Raw genomic sequence first — 11,955 nt, forward strand, 5'->3', positions numbered from 1 at the left:
ATTCATAATGAAAAAGTATGTGTGGTGTGATGTGTGTGTGTGTGCAGGAGCTCAAGAGAGCATATGCATATACAGGAGCACAAGCATATTCATGTGTTTAGGCCTAGAAGTTAATGTTAAATGTTGTCTTGTTGTTTTCTGAGACATCCTCTTTCACTGAACCTGGAGCTCAACAATTCAGCTAGCCTGCCTCCATTCCATTTCTCCTTCTCCATGCTACAATTACAGGTACATGTCTTTGATGGGCTTTTAAAAAAATATATATTGAGACAGGGTTTCTCTGTGTAACCTTGGCTATCCTGGACTCACTTTGGAGACCAGGCTGGTCTCTAACTCACAGCGATCCGCCTACCTCTGCTTCCCTGAGTGCTGGGATTACAGGTGGGTACCACTATACCCGGCTGAGGAGATTTATTTTTAATTGGATACTAGGGTTTAAAGTGATGTGCTCATGGATGTGGGGCAAGCACTTTATTAACTGAGCCTTCTCCACAGCTCTATCAAAATATCTTCTCTACTACGGTTTTGAGGAATTTCCTGGATCCTGATTTATTCTTTTTCAGTCACAGGAATCAATCAGATCAAACTATTATGATGTCAGGACAACGAATAATGGCATTTGAGATGCTGTGCAAGAGTACAGATAAGATTTCTTTCCATTTCTTTGGGGTAAGATTTAGAAGGAATATAAATATTAGAAAAAAACTTAGGAGAAAGGGTGTGATTTGTAATTGTATTTAATTTTGTTGTGAAAATTCAAGCCTCCTGTATTTCAGTTAGTCTTCCACTGTCCACATTTCTAGAATTTTAGGAGGTAAACATGTATATGGTTTGGTGAATATTCTGGAAAAAGGTCCTGTTCTGTTCTTGTTGTTGTTGGTGGTGTTTTTTTTTTTTTTTTAATTATTTTACCTAGCTGTTGTTTACACTAAAAGAAACCCAGTACTTTCCCTTTCTGGTCACTAACCATTAGGAGGAATGATTACTCTGACCTCTGACAGGGTAAGTTAATTTTGGCTGTCTGAATATAGAAAAGTACATGTATACAATAAAAAAGTACACATATATAATCTTTCTTGTTTAGCTTCTACTCAGTACTGTAGTTTTGAAATTTTGTTTATCTCTTTGCATCTGACTTACGCTTGTTCTTTTGTTCTTGGCCTCTTGAGAGACTTAAAATACCTTATAAAGACTGTGTATCAGTGACCTCACATCGTAGATCCAAAGAGATGCTAGATCTGTGTCAATAGAACCTAAAACTTACTGGGTAGCATGTGGTCCTATAGTTCAGTAATGGAAGAAACATTTTTATAATGTAGGGACTTTTTATTGTATCTAGAATTTTATAAGTGAAGTTCCAGAGCTAACTCTGCTAAGCAACAAGCAAGTCTTTCTTATAGTAATACAACACTTGGAAGAGCTAATGAAGACTATATCTGCACTTGCCTCATCTAAATAAAATCCCAGTCTATATAGCAGTGGGGCTTTTTGTTGTCCTTCCTTCCTTCCTTCCTTCCTTCCTTCCTTCCTTCCTTCCTTCCTTCCTTCCTTTCTTTCTTTCTTTCTTTCTTTCTTTCTTTCTTTCTTTCTTTCTTTCTTTTGGTTTTTCAAGACAGGGTGTCTCTGTGTAACAGCCCTGGCTGTCCTGGACTCGATTTGTATACCAGGCTGGCCTTAAACTCACAGAGATCTGCCTGTTTCAGCCTCCCGAGTGCCGGGATCATAGGCGTGCGCCACAAGGCCCAGGTCATCTGTGGGTTTTATAGTAATAAAACTATAGTTTTATCACATTGTGCTCATACAAAAGGGAATTTCAGATTTTCTAGTTCTTGGTCTAAAATATTCAGGACTTCTCATTTGTCAAATTCAAAATTGGAGCTTAAAGTCTTGCTTATACCTGAATCAAATCACACCCCATAGTTTAACAATTCTTAACCTGGGAAGCAGATATGACAGGGCCTACTTAAACCCAAATCCCCAAATAGATTGTTTCATCAGATTCTACTTCCATAAATGGAAATTTATAGTACATTGATGTTTTGTACCTTTCTAAAATTACATGCTTGGCTGTGCTGTTTATTTGATAGCATTTTTAAAAGACATCAATTATTACCAAATTTGAAACATTTTAAAATAATTTTAAAAGATTTAAAAGTTTTTTTTAAAAAAAAAATTTATTTTTATTTTGTGTATGAGTGTTTTGCCTGTATGCACGCGCCTGCGTGCGTGCGTGTGTGTGTGTGTATGTGTGTTTGCATCCCTGGTGCCAATGGAGGTCAGAAGAAAACATCTGATCTCTAGAACTGGAGTTATAAACAGCTATAAGCTGCCCCATGGCACACAGATACTAAAAGCTGAACCTGGATCCTCCTCAAGAGAATTAAGTGTTTGTAACTGCTGAACAATCTGTCCAGACCCTTATTTTTTCTTTTAAAGTATGTGTATATGTGTGAATGGGTATGTGCACGTGTGTGGCATCCACAGAAAGATGTCAGGAGATCATCTGGAGCTAGAATTACAGGAGACTGTGAACCACCTGATGTAAATAAATAATGAAACTGAACTTAGGGTCTCTGTAAGATTAATATACATTTTTGAAAGTTCTTTGTTTGTTTAGTTTGGTTTGATTTGTTTTTTTTTGTTTTTTTTTTTTTTTTTTAAATAGTTGCTCTGTGTTTAGCCATAGCTGTCCTGGAACTTACTCTGTAGACTAGGCTGGCCTCAAAATCAGATGTATACCTGCATCTGCCTCCCAAGTGCTGGGATTAAAGCTGTGTGCTACCGCCACCAGGCTCAGAATGCATTGTTAACCACTAAGCTATCTCTCTAGACCCCCAAATTTTGAAACTTTTATAAACAACTCCCAGATCCCAGAATAATTATAAACATTTGGCTACTAAGAAAGGATAAGTACCTGCCAGCAAGTATGAGGAGATTTTCTTTCCAAGATGTACTGAGTTAAAGGAGAGGGTTCAAGTTCATATTTGTCAAAGGGAAGTTTATCTATTACCATTGGCTCACAATCAACACAGGAAAACCTCACGACAGGATGTGATGTTCGTGGAGGCTAAAAAGAAAAGAGAGGAAGAGACAGGAAATATGATTAGATATCAAGCAAGCATACAATTCTAACCATTCTAAAAGCCCTGCTATATTTTTGTCAAACCATCACTAAGATACAGATTAGTCATTTAAGAGTTTTTAGAGCTTTAAGAATCACCAATGGTTTCCATGAGGGTGGTGTTTAATTCAACAAAGAAGAGGGAAGATAAGGTAATTCAGCGCTAGAATTTCAGTGAAACAAGAACTGTATTACATTTATTAAAGTGACCCTTATGATCCATAGCATGAACTCTCACGTTCAAATCTATTTTGTGACCTTTAGGTATTCCCTGAGCTTCAGTCTTCTGTATCACGAGGTTAGATAATTGAGATGCCACTAAACAAGAAGAATCTTTGAACTTTTCTAATAAAGTAACTGCAGAGCTCAAGCCACTAAGAAGCAAATGAAAAAATAGCAAGGTACACAGTGATAATGATCTGTCCCAACTTGGGGCCTCAAAGGAATTTTACAGCACTGCTCATACCCACATGTTTGCTTTGAATAGATGAAGTTGTGGGTGCTTTTGGTAAGACTTCAAAGGCCTGAATGAAAAGCGATTTTATCACCAGGTTTGAGAACACTACAGAGAAAAAGGAGGACAGCAAGGACCGAGACATGTGGGAGGTTAATACAAACATGATGAGAATGTCTTGGCTTCCTTTATAAAAGGGGGAAATGCATGCATTCACTTTTCTCAGTTGTAAACTTATAAGATGTTTGACAGTAGACAAAAACAGCTCTCCAGTGAACTTCTACATGTGGGGAAATGGTAACACAAACGATATATCAATTATTGGAATTTCCATGATTCTAGCTCTCCCTTGCTTCATTTCTAATCAATCTTGTGAAATGTTTCTTATTTCTTAGATCTAAGTATTTTTAAAAAATCAGTAAATACCTGAGTGAAGCCCCATAGCTATCAATAATGAAATAAATCTGCCACTAAGACATTAACTTGGGGGTTTGAAGGAGCTAAGAGCTGACAGGTTTGCCTCCTTGGAGACTTGAGGGAGAGCAGAAGAACCTTTCCCTCACCCACAGAAGGGGCAAAAATGTGTCTGGTTCTTTGAGCCATCCATGGCTACTCTTGCAAATATAAGAACCCAGGAGAAAACTGTTCACTGTGGAAATTTCTAGAACTTAAAATACAGATTACCTGAAACAGGCAAGTAGTGTGTTAGAAGAGCAATATATTTGTAGCCTACATCCCTAGCCCCAGCCCACACATGAATTACTCAGGCTTTCTTTTCTTGGGGATAAGGAACAAAGTATGTTTCCTACAGCCTCCTGTTCTCCTAAACACTATCCCTGAAGAAACCAAATTTATCTATTAATAAGAGTAACTGCAGCATTAAATTTTCTTTACCAAATGCAGATACCGAAGGACAAACTTTTGCTTAGAGATATTTTCTTAAAGATTGTGTAATTACTAATTGAATGTAAATGGCTAACAAGGGCATACCTACAGGTACTTGAGAAGCTGGGTAAGAAGAGCTGTGAGTGAGTTCAAAGCCAGCCTGGGCTACACTGTGAGAACCCGTCTTAAGAAAACAAATACATGGCAGTTTAGTGTCTAAGTGGGTTACATAGTAATGGGAAGAGGGACAGTCTCCGATACAATCTGATTGGCCTGCTCTTTGATCACCTCCCCCTGAGGGGGGAGCAGCCTTACCAGGCCACAGAAGATGACAATGCAGCCACTCCTGATGTGATCTGATAGACTAAGATCAGAAGGAAGGAGAGGAGGACCTCCCCTATCAGTGGACTTCGGAAAGGGCATGCATAAAGAAGGGAGAGGGAGGGTGGGATCGGGAGGGGAGGGGAGAGGGGCTTATGGGGGGGATACAAAGTGAATAAAGTGTAAAAAAAAAAGAAAACAAATACAAAAATGTTAATTCATTTGAAATAGAAGTCCCTTGATTAAAAACATGGAATCAACCCGGATGTCCATCAATAAATGAATAAATGATGAAAAAGACATATAGATAATGGAGTTTCAGCCATAAAATGAATCTGTCAAATTTGTAGAATAATGGGTGCAATAATGGGAAATACTTAATTAAGCAAGGTAACTCAGGCTCTGAAAGACATATATTACATATGTGGATCCTAGTTTGTAATGGTTAAATATGTACATCTAGATAGTAGAAAAGGTAGGTAAAGGGTAGGAAACCAGAAGGGGGCATCAGATGGGGGTGGGGGGGAGAAGCCTCAGCAGAATACATGAGACATTGAAATAGAAGTAGAAGGCTGGGAGATAAAAGCTAACATGAGGCAAGGGCAAAGGAATGTAGAAGAGGAACAAAGGGAGACTCAACCAAAATGAGGCATGTATAAAAATTCACAAAGAAACCTGTTACTTTGTAAGCTAATTTTGAAAAATGAATAACATAAGGCAGCTGATAGGAAATACGGAGTAGGACATTAAAGTGTACCTAAACAAAATCGCACATATTTTTATCTGCACTTCTCTTCAAGGACAGAAGACAACTGATTGTTATATCTCTTACACCTCATACTTGAGAGCAGCTATTAACTGCCTATTCTTACATTTTCATGCCTTAAAGGAATATTTACTGTAAAACTCAGTCTTGCATTTTCCGTTTTATTTTCCACAATAAAAGTAATGACTTATTCAGTGTAGGGCTGTAGCTGCCTAGAATGTGTGAAGCCCTAGATTCAACTCCCAATATTGCCATGAAAAACAAAACAAAACAAGAAAAACAAACACACAGATACATAGATAAATAGATACATACATACATACATACATACTAAATGTAAATGCTACTTGGAAATGTTTCTCTTGGGAGGAAGAAAACATTAAAATAATGTTCTCCTGATTTGCTTTCAAACACATCAAAATAGCCATATTCAAAATAACTTCTTATACCTATAAAAACTAGTGGGGCGTGGTGGTGCATGCCTTTGATCCCAGCACTCAGGAGGTAGAGGCAAGGGGATTTCTATGAGTTAAAGGCCAGCCTGGTCTACAGTGTGAGTTCCAGAACAGCCAGTATTCACAGTAAGACCTTATCTCAGAAAACAATAAATAAATAAATAAATAAATAAATAAATAAATAAATAAATAAATAAATAAATAAATTAGATGTTGCAAGCTTTGGTTACTCATGCACACACATACACACACTAAATAAATAAATGTAAATTTTTTTAAAAATAAAATCAATGCTTAAATAATCACATGGCAAAGGCAACAGTACAAAAGACTAAAAGGTATAATAATATAAAGGACATTTCTTCCCTTGCTTTAGGGCACAGAACTAACAATAAGAGATGGAAACCAAAAGATCAAAAATGTCTACTTGTCTGTGGCACAGCTTAAAAGACTCAAAGTTATTTAAAATAAGCTTCACTGTCATATAATTAAAAGCCCAGACCAGTGTTTACTCTTTTAAACACTTACTAGTGAAGATAAATTCTGCTCTGGCCAAAAAGATTCAGGAATTGGCCAGTGTCCAACAGGAACACCAGTTTTAGAATTAGGCCGTACATAGATGAGTTTATGACAACTATGCCATGGCTGAGCAACAAATAAGTTGCTTGTCCTACACGAATCCGTCAGTCCATCTACAAGAGAAATGTGACAGAAGGCATGACTGTTTATTACAGTTATTTATTTTCTTGTACACAATTTTCAATTTCAGGCAAAGGATAAACTAAAACAAAAATATGCTGTATGAAAATGAAAGAAGGAAAAAGCAGTGGCACTCCAATGATTTCTGCTTTCTCTCGAGAGACAATTTTAATCTATTTTGCCCTGTAACTTAATGGTCCTCCACTATTCTTAACCTACTATGAGAAAATGAAGCTGTGTGGAAAACTAGCACAGAACTAGTTTCACATTTTATGTGACTTGGACACATTAAATTAAGCACAGCACAACACAATGGTCATTTTTCAAGAATTCAGTTACCAAATTAGGCAAATGAAATAATTTGTGCCCTGGATAGTCTTTACATTTTTAAGATCTGGAAAAATAGGTTATAAATTCTGTTTACATTTTTGCTCTACACCCAATGACCCCAAAAGCAAAACATAAGCTTTCTAAATTCACTTGAAGATATAGGACAGTTAGATGACATAATCTGTGTATATACAGGGATGAGGAATATAAAGCAAATGCCTCAAGGCTGTGGTGGAAAAATGCACTCCATTTTCTCTATATACTATTAAAATTCTCTGTAATCTGGCCACTGTATAATGCATAGTAATGCATCATTAATGTATTTTAATTATTTAAATTAGCTTACTTCTTTTGCCTTACCCCCCAAAATACAAAACTCCCTTTATGCCATGACTTGTAGTTTAAATTATAAGTAGGAAGACATTTTAGCTATTTGAGTATCATTTTTCTTCAATTACAGAAGACTTGATTTACTTATTTCATCACTATTTTCAGTGAGTAATTACTTCAGGCCAGGAGATATTTCAGGGATTCATGGACTCTAGGAAAAATACATAAATACATTTCAGGATCCCTCTAAAGTTGGGCTAACAATGCTGAGGATGCCCATCTTTCTGAGAAAAGTATTATTTAGGTTTTTCAAGAATAAAAACTCCGGACAAAGAGAAAAAAAATGGAGCTGGAAAGAAAACCTGAGCTATTTATATGACAACAAATCCAACTAATATTTCCATCGGAAAGTTTCCCATTCATACTAAGGTGATAAACACAAAACTATTGACTGTGCACTCCGTTACTAGCACATCCTTCATATATGGCTGATTTAAAATATGCTGTGAGGCCCCAGTTTTCTTTGGCAGATATTCGTAATTTAGGAATCAAAGAAACTACTGAAATTAGGCATATAAGTGTGTAACTTAATTCCTTTTCTCCAGGGAAAGGAATCTATATTTTCTGACCAGTTCTCAAAGGAGTTCAAGAGCTAAAGAGTAAAGTAAGCCAAGAAACACAAGATCCATCACTTTAGGCAAAAAAATATGTCACTTTCTGCCATGTATATAGTGGATCCCTTTGGCCTTACCCAAGGGAATCAGATCAAACAAAACAGCATGGTGTGTGTGTGTGTGTGTGTGTGTGTGTGTGTGTGTGTGTGTGCATGCTGAGAGAAAGGAGAACAAAGAACAGGGCTTTAAGGAAGTCCTGCACTATATAACTATGGTGTGATTTATTTCCCCTGATCCCTTATGAAACCCATTCAGAAACCTCCACTTGACAAACCATCTGGATATTCATTATGGTTTAAGTTCCTTCTGCAAAATTAGCAATGGCTTCTGTATTTTTAGATGTCAAATTTTTCTGTAAGATCTCACTTGAAGAGAAAACATTCTGTATTTAAAGATTGATCAAAAAAACCTACCAATATATGACCTTACAGAATACTGTAAGTCTCTAAATAAATATTCACACTCTTCCTATAGGGTGGCAATTAAGAGAGATTTGGCACAGAAAGTTTAGCATATTTAGTGATCACAAGCCCCCACTGAGATCACTACTCAAGTGCCATACCATAGTGGATACCCAAATATTTTGGGAGCAGAGGAATGGAATGAATCAGTGTCATCACCAAAACCGGGGTCAGTAAAGTTGAAATATTCTTAGGAAAATGACTGACATGGAATGAAGGTTGCTAGAGTTTGGCCACCTGACACATGCATGGACAAGATTATGCATTAGCTATTTGGATGAATGTTTGTGATGGCCAGAATGCAGATGGATGCTGAAGACTCTACTTATGCTTCCACACAGTGTATTATGGTAAAACACGGTGTTGCTGGAAAAAAATAATTACTGTACCTTCTCCAACAGGAAGTGGATCTGGTCCTGTTTTTTCAAAATTAATAACTACACCACTCTGTACTTTCTGAACTAGTGATTCTAAACACTGATTCAACATTCTTTGTGTTCTCACACAGTAGGAGCGACCTATGCCAGAGAGAAAAAAATAAAGTGCACACCATTTAATCAAACCAAATGCTGGCTCACAATACAAGCATTTGAAACTCTAAAATCATCACAATAACATGAGCAGGGACATGGTATGAACTTAAGCAGCAGAGTTCACAGATTTCAAAGGCAAGCCGGCAAAGGCTAGGAATGGCATTTAAGAAGAACTATACTGTCCTACCCCAAATTCTCCCTTCAGAAACGTGACACAACAGTAATACCTCCCGTGACTTCACACATCTGTGTGATGGCCGATTCATCAGTTGGCACGCTCCCTAGTTGCTCTGGCTCAGTAGAAGCCACTCCAGGCAAACGCAACACCAGGGCAAATAACCTTTGATCCCAACGAAAAGGTTCTTTGGTTAGTTCACTTCCAGGCAGAGGAGAATTCAAAGGAAGATGAAGCTGATGAGGCAAAATTTGAAAAGGTTCATCATAACAACCCACATAGAAATGAAGAAAGAGTTAACGGGCTCACTTTGCTTTCATAGAACTCAACAGAATTAAGCTATCTCTCAAGAATTACCAAGATAGATTTGTGCAAACGTTATTCTAAACTGGAAATACATATCTCCCACAGAAATAGTTTCATGTTTTCTGCTATTTAAATGAAATTTAAAAATTATATCTCACCTCTTCTTGAACGCTAGCAGTACTTGTTAACTTGTTTCCATCTGTGATGGTAATTAAAATAGACGGCTCTAAAAAAAATGGATTTCTTCCCTAAAATATATTTAAAAGGCATTAGAGTTGTGTAAAATAATATAATTGTATTTAAACTTCTACATATGTCTTGCCAATGATCCCTCAAACATGATAAATCTTTCATTGATAAATAAGAAATAGAAGCCTCACTTATCCTCATGCACTTATTCACCTGAGTTAACACCGTGGCACAGCCTGGGGAATCTGGCATATGCTCTGCATCTTGAACAATGTCTCTGGGGACACTGAGCATAGTTTTAAGTACAGTGGTGGCAGCAGGAAGTGCCTCTCTTTCCTCCTCCTTTTCCCAGAGCTTTAAAAAATATTTTATCAGATTCAGGGAGGGGAAAAGAAGTAAGGACACAGAAGATTTGTCTCCTTCAAACATTTTGCAACACCTCTTTTGTTATATTCTCAGATTTTTGGTGATGAAAGGATGGGATATTTTATTTACCTGTATAATCCATTGACAAACTGATGTATAAGAACTAACACTATTGGGTTTGTTTTATGTTTTCATATGAAGTGTACATCTAAAAGAGGCTTAAACCTCTTTTTGTTTGATACCACAGGTAGCACAAATCTTGCCCAAATTTGCACTCTTAGCCTAAGTCATCAAAATAAATTAATTGTATTCACTAAAAAATTGTTACCTGTCCATAATTGTCTATTCCAGATATTAATCTATTGAGATTTAACAAATCAAATGAGGATCTTAGAGCCTGACCAAGAGTAGTCAGTCCAGAAGCCTGAAGATTTTTCAGTTCACTCATGAATGTGGCATGATTTTCCTTCCAACCAGCCTGAAAACCAAACATTGACAAAGAAATTTTCAATTATAAAATGAATAATATAAAGTGCAAATAAGCACTAAATAACACAGTATCAAACCTCTGACAAATTAATCCCTCTTTAAACTAATTCCATTCTATATCTTGACATTTCAAGTGGAAGCAAAGCAAGCAGTCACTTTCAAAAAGTTCTGCTAGCTTTCCTGATCAAAGGCAAAAAACTCAAGCAAACAATAAGTTCATTCATTACAGCAGGCAGGAGGGCTTAACTCCTATACATTACCTCCCTCAGCTTAATAGTAGCAATAAGCAATGAGCATGCAGTAAGGGGAGAGTAAAAAGCAGTTATTTTGTAAATGCACTGTCCTTGGTAGAGGAAAAACAAGGCTATTGAATGTCTGAGCTACATGAATTTTGATAACCAAGATTATTGTGCAATCGTTTCACTGTTAAATGACAATAAAAAATCATACACATAGGGGGGCTGGAGATGGTTAGGTGGATGAAAGCACCTGCTGCTCTTGTAGAAGACTCAGGTCTGGTTCCCAACATATACACTGGGTGGCTCAAAACTGCCCATGACTCCAGTTCCTAGATATCACACCTTCTCTTGCTCTTAGAGACCACACCTTCTCTTGGTCTATGGGGACACTTTTGCACATGTGATACAAATACCAACAAGCAGGCACACATATATACACATAACTAACATACATACATACATACATAATGCGAGTGGGTGAATGAATGAAGCAGAGCCCTATTTATTTGGAGACAATCCTATTGGCACTATATTCAGAAGGTCACGAATATAAAAAAAGAAAAAGGTTTTTCAATAAAATAACAGTTTCTAGGCACTCCTCCTCCCCCCAGAGGCTATCAACAGCAGGCAAGAACCAAAAACTCAAGGTCAACAGCCAACTGTTGCTGTGATTAATTAGTCCATAGAATTGAAGGAAGGAAAGGATTGTACTGCCTGGTCAGTAGTGGTTATAAAAACAAAGCAACATGAGATACAAGAAGAGAAACCAAAAGAAGTTGATAACAGCTTTCAGTAAATCACAGAGGAGTGTGTCAGCAAAGGTGAATGCAAAAAGCACACCTTGGCAACATGGAAGACTGAGCTGTCAGTCATTCAAGCCCGGAGCACCCTGCAGAAAAGCATGATAGGCTGAATGGTGAAGGTACACCAACTAGAGAAGTACAGTTAGAGGGAGAAAGAGCAAGTAATACAGAGATGAACTCAATAATTTGTATTTCTTGTTTAGCTAAAGTCATAATGCCCACTATCAATACAACTACAGCAAATAGTATTTTAATCTCATGATCTCAAAGAAAAATAAGAGACAGAGGATAAAAGAACAAATGACCACAGTTAGAAGAAGAAGAAGAAGAAGAAGAAGAAGAAGAAGAAGAAGAAGAAG

The 11,955-nt window shown here is 37.0% G+C and overlaps 1 protein-coding gene across 1 annotated transcript in view; it reads right to left on the bottom strand.

The window, feature by feature from the left end:
• Positions 1 to 11,955, bottom strand: part of LOC129671013 (integrator complex subunit 6-like) — a 61,467-nt gene that overhangs the window by 23,604 nt on the left and 25,908 nt on the right. Inside the window, exons 3-8 of the mRNA XM_055599657.1 lie at positions 10,394 to 10,543; positions 9,669 to 9,758; positions 9,257 to 9,440; positions 8,886 to 9,014; positions 6,531 to 6,694; positions 2,915 to 3,067 (exon numbers count right to left, since the gene is read on the bottom strand). Of these exons, the coding sequence (XP_055455632.1) occupies positions 2,915 to 3,067; positions 6,531 to 6,694; positions 8,886 to 9,014; positions 9,257 to 9,440; positions 9,669 to 9,758; positions 10,394 to 10,543 (870 nt within the window). The remainder of the gene's footprint in view (positions 1 to 2,914; positions 3,068 to 6,530; positions 6,695 to 8,885; positions 9,015 to 9,256; positions 9,441 to 9,668; positions 9,759 to 10,393; positions 10,544 to 11,955) is intronic.

Source organism: Psammomys obesus, unplaced genomic scaffold (genome assembly GCF_907164565.1).
Source record: "Psammomys obesus unplaced genomic scaffold, mPsaObe1.curated_primary_1811, whole genome shotgun sequence".
Classification (NCBI taxonomy): Eukaryota; Metazoa; Chordata; class Mammalia; order Rodentia; family Muridae; genus Psammomys; species Psammomys obesus.